Consider the following 12397-nt stretch of genomic DNA (forward strand, 5'->3'; position numbering starts at 1 on the left):
TACCCACACACAAAGAAAATGTATTCTTTCAGGTTTTCTGAATGTTTCATGAACTTGGGGATGAAAGATGATGAGACAGATTTTATTCTTGTGCACATTTTGTAATAAACAAGGAGTATTATCTTCCACCAGACCTTCCATTAAAAAAATGAATTGGAATAGTAATAGTGTTATAATGCATACATAGACCACACATATAGTGGAAGACTTTTGGGGAGCAGTGGAGAAATTGATGCTCTCATGTCCTTGGAATAAAGCATGATAGTCCTTCCCCATCTATCACTACCAAACCACTATGGATGATTTGAGTTCAATCTCAAAGGTCCAGAGCTCCTATTTCTGAAAAGTGTTTATTAAATTTCTTGACCATCCATTTCTCAATATAAAAGACACAAGTCAACAATTTCACTATCTTAATTCTTTGTCAAGCCTGGAAATCCAACCCCTGAATAACATGCAGGGGAATCATCCCTACTCTACACAATGAGAGGATGAGAAATGTTGGTTCAGTGAGTGGTTTTCCCTTACACCTAGCTTAATTCTGCCATGAAGGATTTCTCTATAATTTACAGAGGTTTCTGCCAAAGGTTTCCCTATGTTGGGTTTCATTTTTTGTGCGAGTGCTCTAATGCTGGCTGAAGGTTCATTTCTGCTTGAAAGATGTCCTCTAATGTTCACTCGACATTCTGTCTTGTCTCTAGGTCTCTGAAATATGTAGAGAAACCTGTGAAACTTCTGGCTAAATATTTGTCTACATTTATTATACTCACATTTTCTCTCCTTATTATGTTCTTGGATGTACTGAGGACTGACTTCTATTAAAAATTGCATATTTGTTAGACCTGTTAATTTTCTTTTCTCCTATGTGATTCAGTTCTCTGCTGAACACTGTGCTATGCTGTCGAAGTGGTATTTTCTACATTGGTATTATTCATACCTTGTCTTTCTTGTCTGTGCTCTATAAACACTCATCCATGCATGATTACTAAGTGAAGGACTTTTTTGATACTTGTTTCATTCATAATGTTTTTCTCCTGTGTGTTTTCGGATGAAAATTTAACTATGACTTCTCAAAAACTTTCCACATTTTTTTCATTCATAAGATTTTTCTCTTGTGTGCATTCAATTTGGAACCATGAGGCATGCCTTCTGGCTCAAAGGCTCCACATTTGCTACATTCACAAGGCTTCTATCAGGTTTTGGTTCTATCATGCAAACTTATTTTTCATCCAGGTGAGACTTTCCATAGATATCACATTCCTAAGATTTCTCATGTGTGTGGATTCTCTTATGCTTCCTGAGGGATGAACTGCAGATGAAGGACTTTCCACATTTGTTACATTCATAAGGTTTTTCTCCTGTATGTGTTCTCTGATGAACAGTAAGGTGTGACTTACAGGTGAAAGACTTTTCACACACATTACATTCATAAGGTTTCTCCCCTGTATGTTTTCTCTGATGGACAGTAAGGAGTGATTTAAATCTGAAATACTTTCCACATCTGTTACATTCATAAGGTTTCTCTCCCGTGTGTGTTCTCTGATGAACACTAAGGTGTGACTTTTGGGTGAAAGACTTTTCACACACATTACATTCATAAGGTTTCTCCCCTGTATGTTTTCTCTGATGGACAGTAAGGTGTGATTTTAATATGAAATACTTTCCACATCTGTTACATTCATAAGGTTTCTCACCCGTGTGTGTTCTCTGATGAACAGTAAGTTCTGACTTACGGGTGAAAGACTTTTCACACACATTACATTCATAAGGTTTCTCTCCTGTGTGTGTTCTCTGATGGACAGTAAGTTGTGATTTTAATCTGAAATACTTTCCACATTTGTTACATTCATAAGGTTTCTCTCCTGTGTGTGTTCTCTGATGAACAGTAAGGTCAGACTTAACGGTGAAAGACTTTTCACATACATTACATTCATAAGGTTTCTCTCCTGTGTGTGTTCTCTGATGGACAATAAGGTGAAACTTCTGTCTGAAATACTTTCCACATTTGTTACATTCATAAGGTTTCTCTCCTGTGTGTGTTCTCTGATGAACAGTAAGGTGTGACTTATGGGTGAAAGACTTTTCACACACATTACATTCATAAGGTTTCTCTCCTGTATGAGTTCTCTGATGAACAGTAAGGTCAGACTTACCGGTGAAAGACTTTTCACACACCTTACATTCATAAGGTTTCTCTCCTGTGTGTGTTCTCTGATGGACAATAAGGTGAAACTTCTGTCTGAAATACTTTCCACATTTGTTACATTCATAAGGTTTCTCTTCCGTGTGTGTTCTCTGATGAACAGTAAGGTCTGACTTCTGGGTGAAAGACTTTTCACACACATTACATTCATAAGGTTTCTCTCCTGTATGAGTTCTCTGAGGAACAGTAAAGTCTGACTTCTGTCTGAAATACTTTCCACATTTGTCCCATTCATAAGATTTCTCTCCTGTGTGTATTCTCTGATGCAAAGTGATGTATGACTTCATTCTAAATGATTTTCCACATTTGTTGCATTCCTCAAACTTTTGTTCTTTGTCAGTTCTCTGATGCCTTCTGAGACCTGACTTTTGGATGGAAAATTTCCTACATTCTTCGTATTCATAGGGTTTCTCTTCTGGTGTTGTTTTAGGTTGATCAGAACTTAGTTCTGAATTCTTAGAGATAGATTTTGTACATTGCTTACACTCATCAGGATTCTCTGGATATTTCCTCTCAGGTTTTGTAAGGTGTAAATCCTTACTGAATGATTTCTCACATTCACTACTTGTATAAGGATTCTCTCCTGTGTCTCTTTTCTGATGCATAGTGACTGGAAACCTCCCTGCCTGACAAAGTTCTTGGGCAAGAAGAGCAGACTTATCATATTCTTCTCTATATTCGTTATGGTTAGAGGCGGGATCTCTGATGCAAACCCAATTATGTGGAAAGAATATCATCTCTGAATTTAATACCTTCTCTCCTCCATATTCAAAATATGGACCATCATCATTTTGACTAAAAGCCTCTGAGTATCGAAGTGATTGTTTAACTACAGGAGAAACACCAGGCATATATGCAGCCGGCATCTTACCAGGCTCACTGTAGTGGAGCATGTTCTGACACTGAATGAACTCGTCCGTCGTCATCCTTAAGGAGTTCTCATCATTCCTATTCAGATCTGGCTTCTGTTTTGAGGTCAAGTTAGAAGTTGTCACTAATCTCACTCTTTGCTCTATTGTGTTAATATTTGTGACAGCTATGTCACGCAGACATTCATCTGGACCTTCCTGGTAAGTCTTAATCACATGCTCCATTTTTTGAATATCTAAAATGAGTCATATAAAGAAGAAAAAAAACATAAATAAGATCCAAATACTCCTTAAAATAAAGGTAAAGACATTTTCCCCATCTTAACTGTTACAAATTTTGAAATATTAATATAGGAAATGATTTATGAGAAATAAATTTCTTTTACCACAATGTATTGATTAAGAAAGTAATACTCTTCCTTACACCGTTTTTTTGTCATGGGGCATGAACTCCAGGCCTGGTGTTGTCCTTCAGCTCTTCAGCTCAATGTTAGCTCTCTATCATTTGAGCCACAGCACGACTCCCAGTTTTATCTGCTTATATGGTGCTGAAGAATGGAACCCAGAGCCTTATGCATGCAAGGCAAGCACACTACCACTGAGCTACTATAATCAAGAACTCTAATAAAAACAGGTACTGGAGGGGATATGGACAGAAGGGAACACTACTGCATTGTTGTTGGGAGTGTAAACTTGTACAACCACTTTGGAAAACAGAATGGAGGCTCCTCAACAGACTTCACATAGAGCTCCCTTATGACTCAGCAATCCCATTTCTGGGCATTTACCCAAATGATCACAAACAAGACCATACTAAGGGTACCAGCACAACTATGTTTATTGCAGCATTGTTTACCATAGGTAAGATAAGGAACAAACACAAATGCCCCTCAGTAGATGAATGGATCAAGAAAATGTGGTATATATACATAATGGAATTCCATGCATTCATCGAAAAGAATGATATGACTCCATTTGTTAGGAAAAGGAAAGACTTGGAAAAATTATATTGAGTGAAGTATGCCAAGCCCAAAGAAACAGGTCCCATGGTTCCGCTTATTTGCAATAACTAGTATATATCTGAGACAAGCAGAAACAGTCAATAAATTGATGTTAGGCAAAATGAACCCCAAGATAAGGACTCATATGTTTTTATTTATTGATATTTTATCTAACATATATATATATATATATGATATTTCTTTATTGCTTTATATGTCCCTCCCCTATGGTATAACCCCTGTTTTTACTGTGTTTGATGTAGGTATAATTTGTGCAGGGAAGGTGGACCCATTGCAACAATGAGATGTACAAGATGTTATGTCAAAAAATGAACTTCCCAACTTTGGCTGGGGCGGGGGGCTGGAGGGGAATGATGGGAGGGGATGGTAACGGAAAACAAAGGAGGAGGCAACAATGCTTGGTAAGAAATGTACTCATTACCTTGCCCATGTAATTGTAACCCCTCTGTAAATTGTTTTCACAACAACAAAAAAGAGTAACACTGACAGTTTATGATGGAAAATGTTTTTCTGTATTTCAGGTTTTTCTTCTTTTTTATGTCAGAGGAATTATTTATACAAATTACTAAACTATTTACTGCTAGCTTTTTAACCTGTATAATTTAATATGTAGCATTCTTCATTTTTTCCCAAAAATTGTTTTGTTTGATCTTAGGGGAATAGATGCTTTGTATTGTTTTACTTTCTTAAAATAATTTATATATTGTGCTACTTTACTTCTCAAACATTAGGAGAACAGTATTTTCTAACTTTGGAGATTGTACCTTTTTTATACAAACCTTTGCTTACACCTGAGAATAAAGTTTTATAACCACATTTCTTCAGTTATAAGTTCTCACTGTGAATCAAGTATCTTTAGAAATTTTAAAATTTGTTTCCCTCCACCTTAGACAGAATCTCATCTGACTTTTAAACCCTCAGACTCATGAACTAAAGCCACATCAGATCACGACCTAGTTAATCATTCTCTCTAGACTGAAAGCTTGGGTTCTGTATACTGGCCTCTACCCTCCTTATCCTTATCAGAGGATAGCAGCCTTGGCATAGTCATTTGCTATACCTGCCTAGTCCTAGTTTCAAAGAAAAGTAAATCTCACTTTTCACATTTCTAATTTTGTTTTTTCAAAATAATTTCCACCAAGAGAAAGAATTGCTAACTTTACCTTTACTGCCCTACACAGTTCAGTGTGCATCTACATGCATTTTTGATTCACAAGTCTAACACAAAGATCACCTAGTTCTCTGCTACACATGGGACTCAAGGGAATTAGGAATATTATTGGTCAGTACATAGCAAGACGAATTTACCAATTTGGTTCTGGATCCATGATCACTATGCAAGATGCTTTAACTCACCTGAGAAATTCTTGTCTGAGGCTTCTCTCATATATGGCTCTTCATCTTGCTCCAGCTTGACAATCAATTGAGGTTTAGGACCAGTGTGCCCTGTTAATAAGAGTGAAGACTTATTGCTCATGCTGTGTCACAATTGTTCTAAGATTTCAGATATCCTGTTAACAAGGTTGCTCCCAAATCTTCTTTCATTTCTCACTGTCTCCATGGTTGAATCTCCCTGAGGTTTGAATTAATTTTGCAGGTTGTGTGACTTGAATGCAATTCTTTTTCTCAAGGTTAGCATTCTATTAGTTTGAGTCCTAGCTCCACTTCCAGTGTAAGAGTGGTTATCTTGAGATAAGAGTCGCATGGAGACTTCACTGGCATTTTTTGCTTCAAACTGAAAGCCTCAGATTTCAGACTCCTAAGAATTACAGGCATGAACCACTGCATCTAGTACTAGGTTTGGATTATAAATACTCCCTCTAATCTAGTGATTTCCAGTTCTTACTTCCAATAATGATAAATAGGTATGTATGTATGTATGTATGTATGTATGTATGTATGTATGTATGTATGTATGTATGTGTTTTCTAGATTGTATATCTACCCACAATAATCACTTCAAGTTTGGGAATACAGTCTTCTCTTTAGGGAAGACAGTTTGGAACTTTTGTCAAACTGCTGATTTGGATTCTTGAACAATGAAAATAAAATTGCCTCAGAATTTATATAATCTACCTGTATATAATCTACCTTCATTTGAAACAAATGACACTTCCCTCAGAATGGAAACTTACATCCAAATAGCATTGAAAGTTCTATAAATATTCACATATCTACTACAAACAAATCATTTTCCGCCCACCAGTGGTTCACACCTGTAATCCTAGTTACTCAGTAGGCTGAGATCTGAGGATTGCCATACAAAGCCAGCCCTAATAGGAAAGCTGTGAGATACTTATCTCCAATTTAACCACCAGAAAGCTTGAAGAGGCGCTGTTGCTCAAGTGATAGAGAGCACACCTTGAACCGAAGAGCTGAGGCACTGTACCAATGCCCAGAGGTCAAGCCCCACTTAACTTTTCAAGTTAATGTGATATTTTTGGCTCACCTAAGGACACCAGCATGCTATAGGTTTCCAGCATCACATCTCTATACAGGGTCCTCTGAGAAATATCCAATTCCTGCCACTCCTCCCAGCTGAATTCCATAGCCACATCATCAAATGACACCAGCTTCTGTAAGGGCACATTCCATCAATCCCTGAGTCCTGAGAACACCAAAACTAGAATTTCATTCTTCTACATGTATGCTTTTGTATTACAGAATGTGGTTGGAACTTTCTGTGTTATTTATAAAATGAGAGAATATATAATCAAAGTAGAAATATTTGCCTCCATAGTAACTTGGTAATTACACATACAAAGTTTTTCTAATACATTAGAACCCATTTCTGGTTCCAGCAATAAAGACAAGAAAACAGTTCTAAGAAGCTAATAACCTAGCAAGACAACAATAAGTATAAGTAGGAGTCTGAAAGTGTGTGTTTAGCTTATTTTGGTAATATTTACTATATATCTGGGTAACAATGAAGTAAATAAATGTGTTTTCGGCATTTTCATATTCTGCCTCACTGACAATACTATTTAGAGTTTCTATTAAATAGTGCTCTCATAAACAGTCACAACATGGCCATTACATCATATGCAATACATAACACATTAGTAGATCTATGAAAAGCACAGCATCCAGGTAAATGTTAAAAGGAGTAAATTACTCAAAAAATAGTAAACGAATGATTTGGCTCTCATAAGATTTGACTTAGTTCTCACAATAAAACATCCGATGTTAACTATTTTTGTTATTAAATTTCTAGATATAAAAGTATGGTCATAGATAGCCATTTGTTTCTTCATATGTAAAAATGAACTGCCAGCATGAACGTTTGTGAACACTGACTACTTCCTACCACACCAAATACTTACTTATTACCATAAAATGTTTCTTAATCAGCTTTGCATTTTAATAGGCCTTAATTGAAGGATGGATGTAAATGGATAGAGGCTTAAGGAATGCTCAAGATGATCCCCAAAAATGTGAACTCTGACCACCACAAGAAGGATAGAGAATAAAACTATGAATTGGGACATGATGTAAAAAAATAGTAGTTTTAAGAATTAGAATAAAATACAGCACTAATTTGTTGTACAGTGTCTGAAAGGAATACAGTCATTCTTGAAAATATCAGAGGTGAATGATGACTAACACACAAAAAGAAATATATCTATAAAGTGTTTAAAGAAAATAGACTTCAATACACAATCCATGGGGCAAAGGGCCTCTTCTTACAATTAAGATTGAAGGTATTCCTAGGGAAAGATAATGCATTATTAACACATCTTCATTTTAAGTGCTATAAAAATTATTCTGCGGGGCTGGGAAGGTGACTGGCTCAGCGGTAGAGCGCTTGCCTTGCATGCCTGAGGCCCAGGGTTCGATTCCTCAGCACCACACAAGCAAAAAAGAAAAAAGCCAGAAGTGGCGCTGTGGCTCAAGTGGTAGAGCCCTAGCCTTGAGCTGAAGAGCTGATGGATAGGGCCCAGGGCCAGAGATCAGGCCCGAAAACGGGACCGAAAAAAAATTATTGTGCATCAAGAGAAAAATAAAAATTGCTAACATAGATCTACACAGAGGAGAAGATTATTAAAAAGGTAAATGTGTAGTTAAAGGAATGGTACATGTGTAGGTAAAAGAATGTATAGAAAACATTGTATGTAATTTCTCTTGTGAAAAGAAAACTTATAGTATCATATTCATAATTCATAAGGAATGCAAATTCAATATACAAACACATAGGTGTTTTAAAAACAAAGTTTGTGAATCCTGCATATGGATCAATTAATTTTGTACTTGCCTCGCAAATATGGGGGTCTGAGTTCAAAGAATTATTTCTACAAAAATTTAAAAGGAAAATAGAAAGGTTATACATAGGTTATAAATTCCATTCAATTCCATTGAAAAGTAACTATATTATGCTATATGCTATTACTATGATAATATTGTAAAGATTAATGTTCGTAGTAAAAATGCATCCAGCAAGTTAATTTCCTTTGTGTTCCTAACAAAGAATCCCACAGGGTAGAAAGTTCATTTTCTTGCAGTTCTACAGTATAACAATTTCCTGCACATTTTACTTCTGCTGAAGCTCTATGCTTCAGCCTGAGAATGGCCTTTGTTCTTTACATGAAATGTCTGCTTATTTCTGTATGAAGAATATTAATAAGACTGTTTTTAAAAAATCTTGCAGTCCTTGCATATTTTGAGTTGCACAAATTCAATGGAACATAGAAACAAACCTTTGAAAAAGTAGGGCACCTGTATTAAGCATGCAGTCTTAGTTTTATCCTATGAACAATGGAGTATAACAACTATTTACATCAGATTTAATTTGTAATTGGTATCAGAGGTAATTCACAGTGTACAGGAGAATGCCTGCAGCTTATATGAGAGGTGATTTACAGTGAAGTTGAGGTGTGTGCAGGTTACATAGAAGCAAAATAAGAAATAAATATCAGATGAGACAAACAGATATTAAATAGCAAGATATCTATCAAAATAAGACCATATTTATATTGTAAAATATAGTAAATATATAAGGCACTGTCTGACATGAACAGAAGAAAGAAAACTTAATGAGCAATCCAAAGTCATGGACTAGAGAGAAATAAAAATTAAAAAAAATATACAAAGATACCATGAGCAAAAGTTAATGATGAAAAATACAAATTGTGATAATATGTAGGAAATAAGCATCAGCCCAAAATATATGACCACAGATATAGATCATTGATAATGACAGACAGATTATACATTATGATAGTAAAAATGTATGCTGAAAAGCAAAGGTACAAAGACATGTTTAAAAGACCATGCAGTTTTAATACTTTAATCTACCATTACTATTGTAGAACTAATACTCCTCTTCCTAACTGATATAACAACCAGACAAAAAATCAGCATGGACACACACATGGATGCCATTATCTTAAACTTAAAAAAAAATACTATGGTGTTGCATTTATCAAGACACATATTCCAAGATTAATAGTAAATCGGAAGACAAATGGTGTAGAAAACAATATGAAAAATTAAAGTTATGTTATAAATACATGAAAATTAAAAGATATATTTATAGTATTCTATGAGTGAAATAAACACAGGGAAATTACAATGGATCTCAAAGAAATGTATTCCGTCATTGTGATTTATAGAATATTAAATATAGCCTCTTTCTTACTTCACCTTTGAAATAAAAACACATAGTTTGGGGCTGGGAATATAGCTAAGTGTTAGAGTACTTGCCTGCCATGCATGAAGCTCTAGGTTCCATTCCTCAGCACTACATAAATAGAAAAATTAGGAAATGGCACTGTGGCTCAGGTGGTAGAGTTGTAGACTTGAGCAAATCAAGATCAGGAATGGTGCCCAGGACAGGCTCCAAATTCAAGCCCCAGGTTTGGCAAAAAAAAGTTTAAATAGATATGGTGTATTCACATGGATCTCTTCTGGAGAGTGGGGGAAAGCCAGAGAACTAGAAGGAAATGGGGTAAAAAGCGCATCTGTGGAGGTTATTAGGCACTGATGAAAGTAAGCTATACAAATCATGAGTCAAGATGGCAGGGAAACATTGGGAGAGAGTGAGGGTATGTTAGACACAGCATGAAAGGAAATGTATTCAATACCTGGTCCAAGAAATGGTAGTCTCTCTATACATCACCACGATAACAATAGATCAATTAAATTTGAAACAATTTCTTCATGGAGTTGTGTGAGCATAAAGTTAGTGAAGAAAATGTAGCACAGTTAGAAAAACAGCTACAATTATTAGAAATAAAGTACATCACTTAATTGAAACATGAAATACTGGAGCTTAGGTTGAATATTAATTTTAAATATGCTGTTAACAATCATCTAACTTTATTGTAGTATCCAATTAATTATTAATGATAAATATTCAAGTAAGTAAAAACAAAACAAGTGCTTCTGGTTCAAGATGCTTATCCTACCCTAGCTATTAAGGAGGCTGGAAGCCAGAAAACTGGGTAGACAACTCAAATTAAGCAGCTAATCAACATATTGGAGGAGGTGTGGCTCAAGAGATAGTGCCAAAAAAGAAATTAACGCACAACTTAGGAACTGGAAAAACCTACCATGCTCCCGGAATGGGAGGATTAACATTGTGAAAATGACAATACTTCCAAAGGCTATCTACAAATTCAATGCGATACTTATCAATAGTCCGAGTTCTTCAATAAAATATTAAAAACAAGCCAGAAATGTATATGGAACAATAAAAGACCCCAGATAGCAAAAACGATCCATACCAGAAAGAACAGTGCTGGTAGAATATCACTACCAAATTTCAAACTGTACTACAAAGCCATAGTAATCAAAACAGATTGGTAATTGCACAAGAACAAACTTGAGGACCAATGGAATAGGACTGAAGTCCCAGAAATGTACACACAGACCTATATCCACCTAAACTTTGAGAAGGGAGCTCAAAATTAGAATCGAGGAAAGACAACTTCGTCAGTAAATGGTGGTGGCAAAGTTGGTTCATTACCTGTAGAGAACTAAAGCTAGATCTGTATATATAACCCTGCACCAGAATCAATTCCAAAACGATCAAAAACCTCACATTCAAAGCAAACACCCTAAAAAACATTACAGAAAAGAATAGGAGAAACTCTAGTGGTACTTGGCACCAGCCAAAATTTTCTTAATAGAGACCCAGAAACACAACAAATCAAAGAAAGGTTGGACAAATGGGATTGCATGAAACCGTAGAGTTTCTGCATGGCAAAGGACATTGCTAACAAGATCAATACAAAACCCACAGATTGGCAGAAGATCTTCACTAGGCATAAAATGAACATGGGTCTCATATCTAAAATATACTTAGAACTCAAGAAATTAAATCCACAACAACAAATCCTCAGAGAAACAACTGCCCAATAAATAAGTAGGCTAAAGACTTAACAAGAATCTAATCTGAAGAGGAAATAAGAATGGCCAAAAGACATATTTAAAAAAAGGCTCAACTTATAAATATGTTAGAAACAATTACAAGAAAGAAAATACATTTGAATCCTTAATGGGGTTCATTTTTGCCTAAAATCAACTTATCTGACCGTTTCTGCTTGTTTCAGACATATACAAGTTATTGCAAATAAGGGAAACCATGGGACCTATGTTTCTTTGGGCCTTTCTTACTTCTCTTAGTATAATTTTTTCCAAGACTTTCCATTTCCTAACAAATGGAGCAATTTCATTCTAAAAAAAACACAAAAATCAAAAAAAGTCTCAACTTCTCTAGCCAAAAAGAAATGCAGATTAAGACAACCTTGAAATTCCACCACACCCCAGATAAAATGGCTATAATCAAGAACACGAATAACAACAGATGCTGAAGGGGATGCAAACAGAAAAGGGAACCCTACTGCATTGTTGGTGGGAGTGTAAACTTGTTCAATCACTTTGGAAAGTAGTATGGAGGTTCCTCAAAAGACTCCACATAGTTGCTCCCCTTTGACCCAGCAATCACACTTTAGGGTATTTACCCAAAGATCACAAACAAGGGTATACTAAAGCTACCAGCACACCTATGTTTATTGCAGCTTTATTTACCATAGCTAAGATATGGAACCAACCTTGATGCCCCTCAGTAGATGAGTGAATCAAGAAAATATGATATATATATCCATATATACATAATATGTAATTATACATATATGTGTATAGACATACACACACACACACACACACACACACACACACAATGCTTTTTTATGCCTCCATCAGAAATAATGGCATCACCCCATTTATAAGGAAATGTTAAGACTTGGAGAAATGTGTAATAAGTGAAGTAAGCCAGGCCCAAAGAAACATAGGTCCCATGATCT

At 35.7% G+C, this 12397-nt stretch overlaps 1 protein-coding gene across 1 annotated transcript; it reads right to left on the bottom strand.

The window, feature by feature from the left end:
* Positions 1-1260: 1260 nt before the first annotated feature.
* On the bottom strand, positions 1261-3297 carry LOC138807126 (zinc finger protein 717-like). The gene has a single exon (XM_069992690.1). It carries the CDS (start codon positions 3295-3297, stop codon positions 1261-1263), a length of 2037 nt encoding a protein of 678 aa, XP_069848791.1.
* Positions 3298-12397: the final 9100 nt, after the last annotated feature.

Source organism: Dipodomys merriami, unplaced genomic scaffold, assembly GCF_024711535.1.
Source record: "Dipodomys merriami isolate MVZ:Mamm:240054 unplaced genomic scaffold, mDipMer1.0.p SCAF_411, whole genome shotgun sequence".
NCBI lineage: Eukaryota > Metazoa > Chordata > Mammalia > Rodentia > Heteromyidae > Dipodomys > Dipodomys merriami.

Bases quoted from the DNA above. Each gene is read 5' to 3' on its own strand.
- LOC138807126 (XM_069992690.1), bottom strand. From the start codon at position 3,297: ATGGAGCATGTGATTAAGACTTACCAGGAAGGTCCAGATGAATGTCTG.